Source organism: Nicotiana tabacum, chromosome 8 (assembly GCF_000715075.1).
Source record: "Nicotiana tabacum cultivar K326 chromosome 8, ASM71507v2, whole genome shotgun sequence".
In the NCBI taxonomy this organism is placed as follows: Eukaryota; Viridiplantae; Streptophyta; class Magnoliopsida; order Solanales; family Solanaceae; genus Nicotiana; species Nicotiana tabacum.
The window spans coordinates 88869034-88881476 of NC_134087.1; the positions used below are offsets into that span (position 1 = coordinate 88869034).

Sequence of the window (12443 nt, forward strand, 5' to 3'; positions counted from 1 at the left end):
TATTCCAAATATAGGTAATATCATGGGTAAGATGACAACAGAAAATCATTATATGGTGTTACCTAAATAATAAAAAAAGATTTGCCTTCATCTTGAGTTTGCTAAAGGGGCAGACAAAGATATCTTACGATTTAACGTACTTTTCCTAGCATGCGTCCTTCCTTAATTCTTTGCCACATGTTATTAGAAAATTCTACTTGTTGATAAAAGTGGATCCATTTTCTTTACTTAATTTTTTTCTCCCTGTTTGCGTCTAAATATAAAACATTTTGTTGACCAATATCATTTTCAAACAATGTGTCAAAATAATTTCCTTTAGCTTTATATAGGTATCGGAAATGATATATAGTATGATAACGTGCCATCTAAAAAGATAAATGTGAAGTCACTATAGTGCGCCTATGGGTGACTTTACTGTAGTTCCTTTGCTTTTGGACCTTAGGTGATTAAGAAAAAGGATGTACCACCTCCATTATTAACAAATAGGCAAAATGCATACTTACACATTGATCTTGTTCCCAAATCCCTCTTACACATCTGTTAAAGACGAGAATAATATTATACATTAAAACTTTTAAAGGTGTGTCAATTACACACCACTTCGATGTTTGACCACATCTACTTAAAGATTGCTATTACACGCGTTAATCAGCATCTGACACGTGTCATAAATCGTTAAAAAAAACTGGAAAAAAAAACTGTACCCCCCATCCCCACTCCTCATCTTCCCAAAGAAAAAATACAGAAAAAAAACACACCCTTCCTCATCTCCCCAACCCCATCATCTTCTCCACCACCACCATACTACCACCAACCCTTTCACTATAAGCACCTTCTTCCCCAACTATAGATTCAACTCTTTGCCCGATTTTTAATAAGTTTTAACAACATCCATCACAAATCCTTATAGAAATTTCAAAATCAAGCTCAAACTCAAAGCTTCAAACTTGTTAATGGTATTTTTTGAATTTTATCAAAACTAATCACCTAAGTAAATTTTTATTCAACAATAATCATGAATTCAAACTAATTTTCTAGGTCATGGAACACCAAAATTAACAAGACCCGATTAAATTTTCAAGCTTCTTCAAAAGGTCAATAATGGTGATTTTTACAAGACCCAATAGCTCATCTTTTCTTCTTCCTTTTCTTTTTCTTCTTAGTCATGGGGGTTGAAGAGACGAAATATGAGGGGCTATACAAAATTAGGATGGAGGTTGAGGAAGAAGACGAAACGAGGAGGAATCGCTGGGGTGTGGGTTGGGGAAGAAAATATGTGTTATATTTTTTTTTCTTTAATAGTAAAGAAAATAGTTAAAAACGGGAAAATAAAATAAAAAACTTAATTTCAGATGAATTTTGTAGTTTTCACGCGCCTCTTTTATGTGTAATACACGCGTGTGACAAATGACAAAAGAGATGTGTAATTGACACACTTTTAAAAGTTTTGATGTGTAATACTATTCTCGTGTTTAACAAGTGTGTAAGAAGAATTTGAGTACAAAATCGATGGCTAAAGTATGTATTTTGACTTAACAAATACGTTTGGGTCCCTTTACAAAATATACCAGAATCTGTTCATATAGGATAGTTAACCAGAATATTTTTTATATATATGTCACACATAATATTTGTATTAAACTAACAAATGTATGTAATATACATCCTTGTGATAAACTTTTATTATTTAATCATGATCAAATATCCTCTATTCGCAAAGACATTTAATTGCTTAACGATATAAAGTAACATCAATTTGTACTTTGTAAATTTAAATATGAACAATATAAGATGCCAAAAGTGCTTGTTAACCAATCTAAAAAGTAAAATAAGTATACCACAATACTTTAAACTATAATAACTCCCCCAAAAAATGCAACGACACCGTCCGCTATATAAACTCCGCCCGTCAATTCCACCATTTTAAAAGGGGAAAAGAAAGATAAAAGAGCGCGAAAACCCTAGAATCTGTAGCTCAGCTATGTCAATTCCACCGGAATTGCCCTCTGAACGTAACGAAGAAGCACTGGCGGAAGAATTCCAGAGCAATACTCATCACCCTCCTGCCCCTGCCGATGAGGTAATCCATGAAAACCTATTCATCACTCAGAAATACATTGAATTATACATGTATGTGGCTCCACTCGTTTTGCATTTGTACACAAAAGAATAACTATTTCCGCTGATACTGTATATTAGAATTGGCTGTGCTTCGAAGTAATTAGGGTCCTATCCGTCAATTTCAGTTCTCTTTTTAATTCCCGGCAAATTTACATTTGCTGCATTTTTTTAGGAGCTAAATAAAGAAGAGGCTCGGAAATCAGATCAACTAAATGGGGAAAATGGGGAAAACAGAAATTTCATAGATATTTTGGCAGGAAAGAGAGAAAAGGAGCTAACTTGCTAAGCAAGGGAAATTGTTCTTATTGATTATCACTTAATTGTAGCCTGGTTTATATACAGAAAATGAATCAAATATGGATAGAATTCCGTTTTTCCCGTCAACTGAACTAACCAACTCTTAACAAACTTCTCTGCCCAAAGTTATGTACCTCCATGTCAGCTTAACTAACACCTCTTCAGCTCTGATCCAGCTCATTATTCATCGCGTAACATAGTACCTTCGTCCCATTTCATATGACAGCGCTTGACTGAAACAAAGTTTAATATTTTAATTTGATTTATATATTATATTAGTTATAATGGAAGAAAAATATTACAATAATAGTTGAAAAGTCAGTTTGAAAGATCAAAGTTTTAAAATTTTGAACTTTTGATGTGAAAGTTGCATAGATATCGAATTGCGTTGAACATTTGAGACGTCCCAAAATGGAAAGTGTCTAAAATCGAGACATATGTTCGACTCGCCAAAATTAGAGCAAAATGTGTCTAAGTGGTACACTTTTGGAAGAGTTTTGGTGTTCATAGGTACCAGCCGAAGTTTAAGTGTCTAAATGAAAAATTCAGACAAGTTAAGATGACCGTGTATATATTTGGCCAATCAGAAAGTTTAATTCACCAGCATTGACCTACTAACCTATTTTGACGTAAATGACCTTGACGATATGATTGGAACTTTTGAATCCTAATGCTAATAAAATTTTCAAAGGTGGTTATTTCTAGACTGACAAGAATCTTAATGGTAGTGTAATATATATTTATGCAAAGTATGGCCTTTCTATACATTATCGGAATGCAAGAATATCTGGTAGGTGGTAGGAAGTTCTCCAAGACAGGCACCAAGTGTAATCCAGGAAACTTTGGAACTTTTCTTTCTCAGCATAACATTGATAAGTTGAGGGTTGACTACAATTGCATGTGTGGGCTTCTTCGACACTGAAACTAGAGAGGCTTCACGCATCAATGGTAGAAGATTGAATTTCGATTTTTTGTCTGCAGGTCATATTTTTTCTTTATATTAAGGTGGAGATGATGAACGTGTTACTTCTTGCTCAAAAGTTTTTGACACATAACTCCTGTATTTGTGTTAGCATTCTTTTCCCAATTTTTGGGTTCTTGTCATAAAGCGTTATGTTCTGTTTTGCAGCTGTTTGATATAACAACCACAGTTGATCCTAGTTATATAATATCTTTAATCCGGAAACTCCTCCCAGCAAATGTTAAGTGTGGAGAGATATCTCTTGGATATGATGCTCATGATGCCTCTACTGAAGGACCAAAGACTGAAGCCTTCAGGATAACATCATCTCCAACTGAAAATGGAGATAAGAGATCGCCTATTCATGTGTCTGAAACTATGAAAACCGCTGAAAACTTTGTTGAACAATCAGTTGATGGCAAGTTGTATTTCCAAAATAAGCACGAGGATGTAGCTGTCCGAGAAGAGGATTGGGAAGAATCTGGCTGCATTTTATGGGATCTAGCAGCTAGTAAAACTCACGCTGAATTGATGGTAATTAGAACTTCTGCTTGTCACGTTGTCTTTTTTTTTTTTTTTTTTTAAAATCTTCTTCCGTTGGCTGGAGGGAGAAGTGGGTTGTGATAACCCCTTCTTTCTGTTTTAGCTATTTTCTCCGGACGGTAAAGCAGAAAGCTATTATTAATGTTTGGTAATTACGGTAAGCTTTTTTATCCTTCCAATCAGGGGCATTCTAAAGGCTTTGCATAAGAGGCCTTCCTATATTTTTGGTTGAGGCTCTACATTAAGAAGCAACAACAACAACAACAACAACCCAGTAAAATCCCACAAGTGGGGTCTGGGGAGGGTAGTGTGTACGCAGACCTTACCCCTACCCCGAAGGGGTAGAGAGGCTGTTTCCCAAAGACCCTCGGCTCAAGATAATAAGAAGACAAAAGGAGAGAATATTAGATTCACCATGGAGATCATAGGGAAAAAGGAACATAAAATGCAGAAGAAAAATGCAAAGCAAAAACGATGGCTAGTAAATGGATCCTGCGTCGAAAATAGAAAATAGTAAGACACGACATTGCCCCTAGCGATCTTAGACAAAACCCCACCGGACTAGGCTCACAAAGGTACAAAGTAACGCAAGACTCAACTACCTCCTATCCTACAACCGTAATACTCAACCTCCACAACTTCCTATCAAGTGTTATGTCCTCGGAAATCTGAAGTCTCGCCATATCCTGCCTGATCACCTCTCTCCAATACTTCTTAGGTCGTCCTCTACCTCTTCTCGTGCCTTCCACAACCAGCCGCTCACACCTCCTTACTGGAGCATCTAGGCTTCTCCTCTGTACATGCCCGAACCATCTGAGCCTCGCTTCCCGCATCTTGTCATCAATGGGAGCCACGTGCACCTTCTTCCGAATATTATCATTCTTAATCTTATCCATCCTAGTGTGCCCGCACATCCACCTCAACATCCTCATTTCTGCTACTTTCATCTTTTGATATGTGAGTTCTTAACAGGCCAACACTCAGCCCCATACATCATGGCCGGTCTAACCACCGCTTTATAGAACTTACCTTTGAGTATCGTTGGCACTCTCTTATCACACAAGACTCCAGATGCTAACCTCCACTTTATCCATTCTACCCCAATACGGTGTGTGACATCCTCGTCGATCTCCCCTCCCCCGTGGATAACCGAACCAAGGTACTTGAAGCTGCCTCTGCTTGGGATAACCTGTGACTCAAGCCTCACATCCACGTCCACTTCCCCCGGCCCAGCGCTGAACTTACGCTCGAGGTATTCCGTCTTCGTTCTGCTTAGCTTGAAACCCTTAGACTCAAGAGTCTGTTCCCAAACTTCCAATCTCTCGTTAACACAGGCTCGTGACTCATCAATCAGAACTATGTCATCGGCGAATAGCATGCACCATGACACCTCCCCTTGAATATGGTTTGTTATCGCATCCATCACCAGGGCGAATAAGAACGGACTGAGCACAGAGCCTTGGTGTAACCCCATTTCAACCGGAAAAGGCTTAGAGTCCCCTCCTACTGTCCTAACTCGAGTCTTAGCCCCGTCTTACATGTCCTTAATTGCCATAACATAAGGAACCGACATACCTTTTGCCTCCCAGCATCTCCAGAGAACTTCTCTAGGAACCTTGTTATACGCTTTCTCTAGATCAATAAACACCATGTGCAGATCCTTCTCTCTCTGTACAGTTCCACCAACCTCCTAACAAGGTGTATAGCTTTTGTGGTGGAACGACCCGGCATGAACCCGAACTGGTTGTCGGATGACACTGTCATCCTCACTCTCGCTTCAACCACCCTCTCCCATACTTTCATGGTATGATTCAGTAATTTGATACCCCTATAATTGTTACAACTCTGGATATCACCTTTGTTCTTATACAATGGAACCACCGTACTCCACCTCCACTCATCCGGCATCCTCTTCGCCTTAAAAATAACATTAAACAACCCAGTCAACCACTCCACACCTGCTCTCCCTACACACTTCCAAAATTCCACCGGAATCACGTCTGGCCCGGTCACTCTGCCCCTACTCATCTTACGCATAGCCCCCATGACCTCCTCGACCTCGATACGCCTGCAGTGCCTGAAGTCACGGTGACTCTCGGAATGCTCCAATTCGCCTAGGTTTAGCCACTGGAATTTTTATATCATCAATAATATTTTCAGGAAAAAACAGGAGGTTTCTTGTTGCTGGCATCCAATTTTCCTTTTAGATAGTTGGTGTTAGGTGTACCATGCTGCACATACAATTGAAAAAGAGCTTCCAAATTTAAGTATTCTGAAGGACCACATGACAGCTTTGGATGGAAACATTTTATTTGGGAGATCAAAGCAGTATTTACTTATCCAAAGAAGAAAATCTAGTACTATTAAGTGTACCTACTTGTGCTCACCCCCCTTATCTTTCTCTATTTCGTATTTGGGACTTCTGTGTGTATTGTGTGTGTGTGGGGGGGGGGGGGGGGGTTGAATTTGCTGTCATTGGTGGGAGGATGACTTCTCATCTGATCATGTTCACTGCTCGAATTCTTGTCTTTTGAGAAATGATTAACTTTTATGTACAGGTTGAAAACTTTGCTCTTGAAGTGCTTTTGGCTACTCTCATGGTCTCAAAATCTGCACGGATTACTGTAAATCTTACTTTTTTCCTCTGCTGGATCCTTCTTTGTTTTGGAGGTTTTCTTCATAATCTAGGTTATTCTGATGACTACATATAGCTCAGTTTGATAGATGGTGAAAATATATTTGATGTAGTCAATTCGTTTAAACAGGAAATTAGCCTTGGTATTATTGGGAACCTATCTTGCCATGATGTTTCAAGAAAAAAGATTACTTCTACAAATGGTCTGATTGGAACAGTATTGGAACAATTGTTTCTAGATGATGCACCATGTCTCTGTGAAGCATGCCGGTAACATATTCATCCATGACAGAATTCTTTTGTTCTGTTTTGTTGGTTATACTAGTAATTTATAGAGGGTATAATTTACTCTACATTGTTTTGCTTTCTTTGGCCAACACAAATGACAGTAATATTTATATTAGAGTGCGTTCATAGAGAATAGCATTGTTATGCTTGTTGCCATTAACCTGGAACTGGAAGCACTGTTTTGTATAGTAATGTATGGAAGTCATTTTCCCTTAGTTGCAACCGGTAATATGTAGTTGTGGAAGTTCTCTATGTTTGGCTTACAAAAATCATAGTTTTAGTATAGTAATGCATGGAAGTTATTTTTCTTTTCTGAGAAAAAGTGACGAGATGTATCATAGTTTCATATAGCCTTAGCTTTATCTCTATCTACTTTTTCTTATAGTTGTCGTTGTTGCACAGGCTGATAACTTTAGTTCTTCAAAGCGAAGAATGTGCTTTTTTGGTGGAAGCACTGCAATCTGAACATATTTTATGTCGTGTTTTATGGATCGTAGAGAACACTTTGAACCTCCAGCTTCTAGAGAAGGTAGCAATGATACTGACTTCAATTTTCCATTTAGCTTTTCTCTGTATTTGCTCTAGCTTGCTCTGACTTTTTTGAATCTGGGGTTCTTGTGATTTACAGTGTGGTGTATGTCCTCCTTATTGGATGAGTATATACTGCATTATATGGAATAGATGCCAGCAACGTGAGCAGTAGAAAGGAATAATTATTTGGAATATAATTGTGTATTAAGGATCATTTCCGTTATTGTAGTCGTCATCATCATCATTTTTCTACTATCACTATATATATATATATAAAAAAGTGGGACTCTATACTTGAGACAAATCATGAAGAAGAAATATTGGCATCAAATTGTTGGGATTTACAGACACTAAATGGAAGTGGGGTTGGAGAAATATATAGTTGATAAAGGCTCTGGATGGCAACGCCAAATTTGTATGGCAGACTGGTGTAATATTCTGATAGGCTTACTGATGATCTGTAATTCTCTATCAACAGAATTGTCTATTTTTAGTCAGTCATCTACTTTTCACGACTGTCACCTTAATCTACAAGTGTGATATGTTCTGAGAGTTACTACTGATCTCCTGGAAATCCCAAGACCTGAAATATAGTTTATATTCCAATTAATTGGTCCCTTACAAAACAAATTCTTTATTTTCTGATAAACAAACCCTGACATGAATAATAGAGCTTCTACCAATTACTTCTATAAAAGTAGTTAAAGATTGATAATCTTTTTGTTATATGAAGAAGTATTTTATCTTTATGAGCGGAGCGACTTTCTGTTGAATCAAGTGCAATCAAGGATGGTAGCATGATGATATCTGGAAAATTCTCTGTTTGATATATAGAGTCAATTGAAGTTCCTAATGTGTTAGTATTGTTTAATACCATCTTTTACCCTTCTGAAATATTTTTAAATTATTATTTTATGATCTTTGTTTCATTCCCTTAGCTGTTATTGCTTAGCATTTGCATTATGCTTATGTGACGTAATATTCTCTTGTCCACAGAGCATTACTCTTCTCTTAGCAGTAGCAGAAAGTAAGCAAGATGTGGCTACGATACTGCTACCACCACTGATAAAGTTAGGCCTCCCACGAATTCTGGTTGATCTCCTATCTGTCGAGATAAGCAAGTTAATAGAAGAAAGATTACCTGAAAGGTATGGTCCTTAATAATCAAGGAGGAGCTATTTTAATTTATTCTAAATCCACTTTGATAGGATTGCTAATTATTCCATACATATTTTCAGGACTTTTTGTTTAGTCCTTGGCATATGATAGTTTTGTTTAATATATTTTTTTTAATAAGGAAAGGATTACTTTTCTTTAATATTTTTCCATGTTAAAGTTTACTCTTGCCATGTGCAGTCAATAGACTTTCTACATTTTGGAGTTTTTCACTCCAAGGATTTCTCTGCCTAAAGCCTTGGGAAATATATATTATAGAAACGGATTGTAATTCATCATTTTGGTTACCCCCCCCCCCCCCCAAACACACACACAAAAAAAATCAAAAAAGAAGTTATTGTCATTCATGAGGCTTTCTTTTAAGTTATCATCTGTTGTGAACCAGTATGCTTGCAGTAAACTAATCAACCGATGTGCTATACCAGGTACTCCTTTCAAGATTTGATTCTTCAGACAGTTGAAGCTCTTTCGGTCATGGATGATTATTCACAAGAAATTTGTTCAAACAAGGGACTCTTCCAGCTGCTTACTCAATTGATCAAGCTTCCAGATAAAGCTGATGTATGTCGGAGCTAGCAGAGCTTTCTCATTTTATCCCTCAGTATGGTTAATTGAGCTAAAGATCAGGGAAAGCACACCGTCTATTTTAACTAAATACAGGAAATTTCTCTGTAGTTCTGAGTGGTCCTAAATCCTAATCTTGCATTTTATTACCCTGTTATGAATCCATCAAACAACTTGAGAGAAAAAATGTGGAAGTAAAATGATAGGCGGTGAAAAAATATTACTGCAATATATGAGTTCTTATGCAGCGGCTATTTTCTGATGTATCCATTGCCTGCAGTTTGCCAACTCTTGCATTGCTGCTTCAGTTTTGACAGCAAATATTCTCACTGATGCAGCTGATCTAGCTTTAGAGATATCGCAAGGTGAAAGTTCATAATTACACCAGTATATGATACGCCTAAGTCTTTATGTGTCCTTAGTTTATGCTAATTTATCGAATTAGTAATGATACTTGGATCATTTCAGACCTGCTGTTCTTACAGGGTCTACTTGATATATTTCCATTTGCTTCTGATGATATAGAAGCACGAAGTGCAGTTTGGAGCATTCTTGCAAGGTTACTGGTTCAAATTCAAAAAACTGAGATGAGTCCTTCAAATCTGCATCAGTATGTCTCAATTCTCACAAGCAAATCCGAGGTGGTTGAGGATGAGCTTCTTAATTACGATGTTGATGATACCAGTGAAGACCATGAAAGATCCGCCAAATTAACGGCAAGAAGCTTTGCTGTATCCTTTTTTCATATATATTCAGAACTCTCTTTTTTGGATAAAAGAATTTTCCTAGCAAGAACACTGTCCAGTGGGATCGCTACTGGATCTTCATTGGGTAATCCACATTTTTTTTCTAAACTGATGTTACCTTCTGATAGTATTGGAATGGAATGGGCCTTAGTAGAGCGGAATGAATAAAGGATGTGTATAACCGAAATCAACTGGTCTGGATTGGGACATAGTTAATGGATTGCTTGATCATTGCAAATTCTCTGGTTTCTTTAATTGTAGAGTAGCTTAATGGAATTGTTGAACTTTTAAGTCGATGGAGAACCCTTGAGGATCAAGTGAAGGGAACTCTCTCTATGGAGGGGTGCTATGTGAATGAAGGAGATGTTGATAAAATGTTGCATTACTGTTTCAAATATACCAAGTAAGTTCTTTTCTGCTTTCTCTCAGGTTACCATCCTATATTAATTTATAAATCGAGACATGCTTGAGATTTCTTATTCCTGTTTGGCGATTCCGACATGGCAACTTGAATGTATTTGTTATCATCTCCATCTATTTCTTACGACATTCAGAATTATTTTTCCTTTCTAGTTCCACATTTTTGATAGGTTACTACATCACGAAAGAAAAAGAATATATCTGGGTTACTAGACAATCTTTATTTCAATGTAAAATTGTAAATGACATACCCTGATCCCACAGTTCTAGTGCAGGAGAGCTCATGAACTAACCAACTATTTACAAGCCTTAACATGACGAGGGAAGACACCATGCTCATCCAGCATTTTTCTGTGCTGTCTCGGGGTCATACAGCAAAACAAATCATCTCACATCAAGATATCGCAAGAATGTGGTTTTGACGGATGTTAGATGGGATACAAGTGTAAGCTTGGTTGAGAAACTTTGAGAAGTTTTTCTTCTTTACTCGTAATTCATGGTGCTGATTGAATTGGATGAACCTTTCTTGCAGCTTGGTGTTTAGGGTTTGTGGCTGCTAGTTGTTGGGAGTTATCACTGATGGCTACAGGTAGTGTAAGTAGCTTGAAAAAGTTCACTACGATGGTCCCGTCTAGAGGTTATTGGCATTCCATTCAATAAATCTTGCAGGAGAATACCAGAGCGCTTTGCAGCTCGCCTAATTTTCTGTTACGTTGATCATTCAGATGCTTGGCTTTGTCATGATTAATGGCTATCTGCGACAACACCATTGTCGAGGTTGCATCTGTGATCGTGCTGAAATTTAGCAGCACACTGCTGGTGGATGTTCTCACAACCCAACTTTGTTGTCTGGATTGCTCTTTGGCAGAAAGAAAAACCATGCCTTTGATGTCCCATGCCTTTGATGTCCAGCATTCTTCTTCTGTTATCTTTATTCTGTTCCTTGATATATCATAGACAGACTTTAGAACCTGTTTCTCTAGTCTTCTATGAGAAGAAAATGATCTCGCACTTGCTTTGTTTATACCTGACAGAATTTTGGACTTGTAGGTGCACGGTGGAAAGAACAAGCTTTGTTCTGCGAATAAATTTCCTTAGATTTTATTTATTGCTTGTCACGACATGATTTTGACACCTAGAATGCCATAAGATTAGGATTTAAGGGGGTGGGGGTGCGAACGAGGGACTAATTATACTGTCGTGGACAGTGAATAGTCAAAATATTTTTGGTTCGTATTTCCAACAGTTCGAAACTCCTCTTTATCTTGTTAACCAAGCTTGCAGAATTTTGGTTTTCCCAAGCAGTTAGATTGAGCAAAGGCGCGAGGAGACAATTTTCTCGTTGGTAGTGGGGATTTTAAACTTCCATAGAATATAAACCTTGTTTTCATCTGGTCTTATCTGTAACTGTAAGAAAAGATATGTCAAAGCTCGTCATTTTGAACTTGGAGAGGGGTATATGAGAAGAAAGAGTTTTGTTCTGTGAAAGGAACTCTTTGGTACGGTACTCAAGTAATTACTAATTGCTCAATTTGATCAGGTTCATCGAATCTTGCTAATGCTATAGTGCCAATATTTTTGTTTGCGCCTTGAATCCAAGCAAGTCAAGTTCTTGCCTGTCAATCTCGTGATTGGAACTTGATTGGTAGAGAAACAAAACAAATCCACTCTGCATCTTAAGCGTATTAAGTATTTCTTCTGTGTTTACATTTAAAGTGATATTCAAACTGTTGAAGTTTGGCAAATTTTTGTCCCACATCGGTGGGCTCTTGAGTTTTGGGAGGATTTTCCCTCTATAAAAGAAGGCCTAATGTTTAGGATTTAAACACATCTCTCATTTGCCTTCTCATCTGTTTAAGACATTTGTATCTTCTCTCTTTAGTATTATTTCACTTGTATTTTTGGAGTGAAATAAAATATTGGTTGTGTCCGAGGAGTAGGCAAAATTAGCCGAACCTCGTAAATTCTGGTGTTCCCTTTATTGTTGCTTTATTGTCTTATTTATTATTTGGTGGCTGTCATAATTTTTGGTATAGTAGTTGTGACTTATTCACACTATATACATTTGGCTTCCGCAATAATTGGTATCAGAGTCAAGGTACTGTCTAAGTATGCTCTGTGGTTGCAGCATAGTCTGATCTTCCACATCAGAAAAGATTTA

General features: G+C 37.4%; 1 protein-coding gene across 12 annotated transcripts; it reads left to right on the top strand.

The window, feature by feature from the left end:
• Positions 1-1883: 1883 nt before the first annotated feature.
• On the top strand, positions 1884-11390 carry LOC107787157 (uncharacterized). 12 transcript variants are annotated; one of them, XR_012694128.1, is made up of 13 exons: positions 1886-2080; positions 3548-3913; positions 6481-6546; positions 6688-6827; positions 7248-7374; positions 8373-8524; positions 8978-9113; positions 9397-9481; positions 9585-9847; positions 10129-10265; positions 10553-10727; positions 10815-10919; positions 11008-11390. XR_012694128.1 is itself a non-coding variant. In XM_016608683.2 (11 exons), exons 1-11 carry the CDS (start codon positions 1982-1984, stop codon positions 10572-10574), a joined length of 1599 nt encoding a protein of 532 aa, XP_016464169.1. In that variant the 5' UTR covers positions 1886-1981; the 3' UTR covers positions 10575-10719. The 12 variants fall into 12 exon arrangements, 2 of the variants coding, with proteins under 2 accessions (XP_016464172.1, XP_016464169.1); XR_012694129.1 differs by having other exon boundaries at positions 10815-10871; XR_012694125.1 differs by having other exon boundaries at positions 10558-10727.
• Positions 11391-12443: the final 1053 nt, after the last annotated feature.

What these genes read in the sequence shown, in the direction of transcription:
- LOC107787157 (XM_016608683.2), top strand. Translation starts at nt 1,982, where the DNA reads ATGTCAATTCCACCGGAATTGCCCTCTGAACGTAACGAAGAAGCACTG. An exon ending in ACCTCCAGCTTCTAGAGAAG is followed by an intron (nt 7,375 to 8,372) that starts GTAGCAATGATA and finishes TCTTGTCCACAG; the next exon opens with AGCATTACTCTTCTCTTAGC. An exon ending in AGCTTTAGAGATATCGCAAG is followed by an intron (nt 9,482 to 9,584) that starts GTGAAAGTTCAT and finishes GGATCATTTCAG; the next exon opens with ACCTGCTGTTCTTACAGGGT.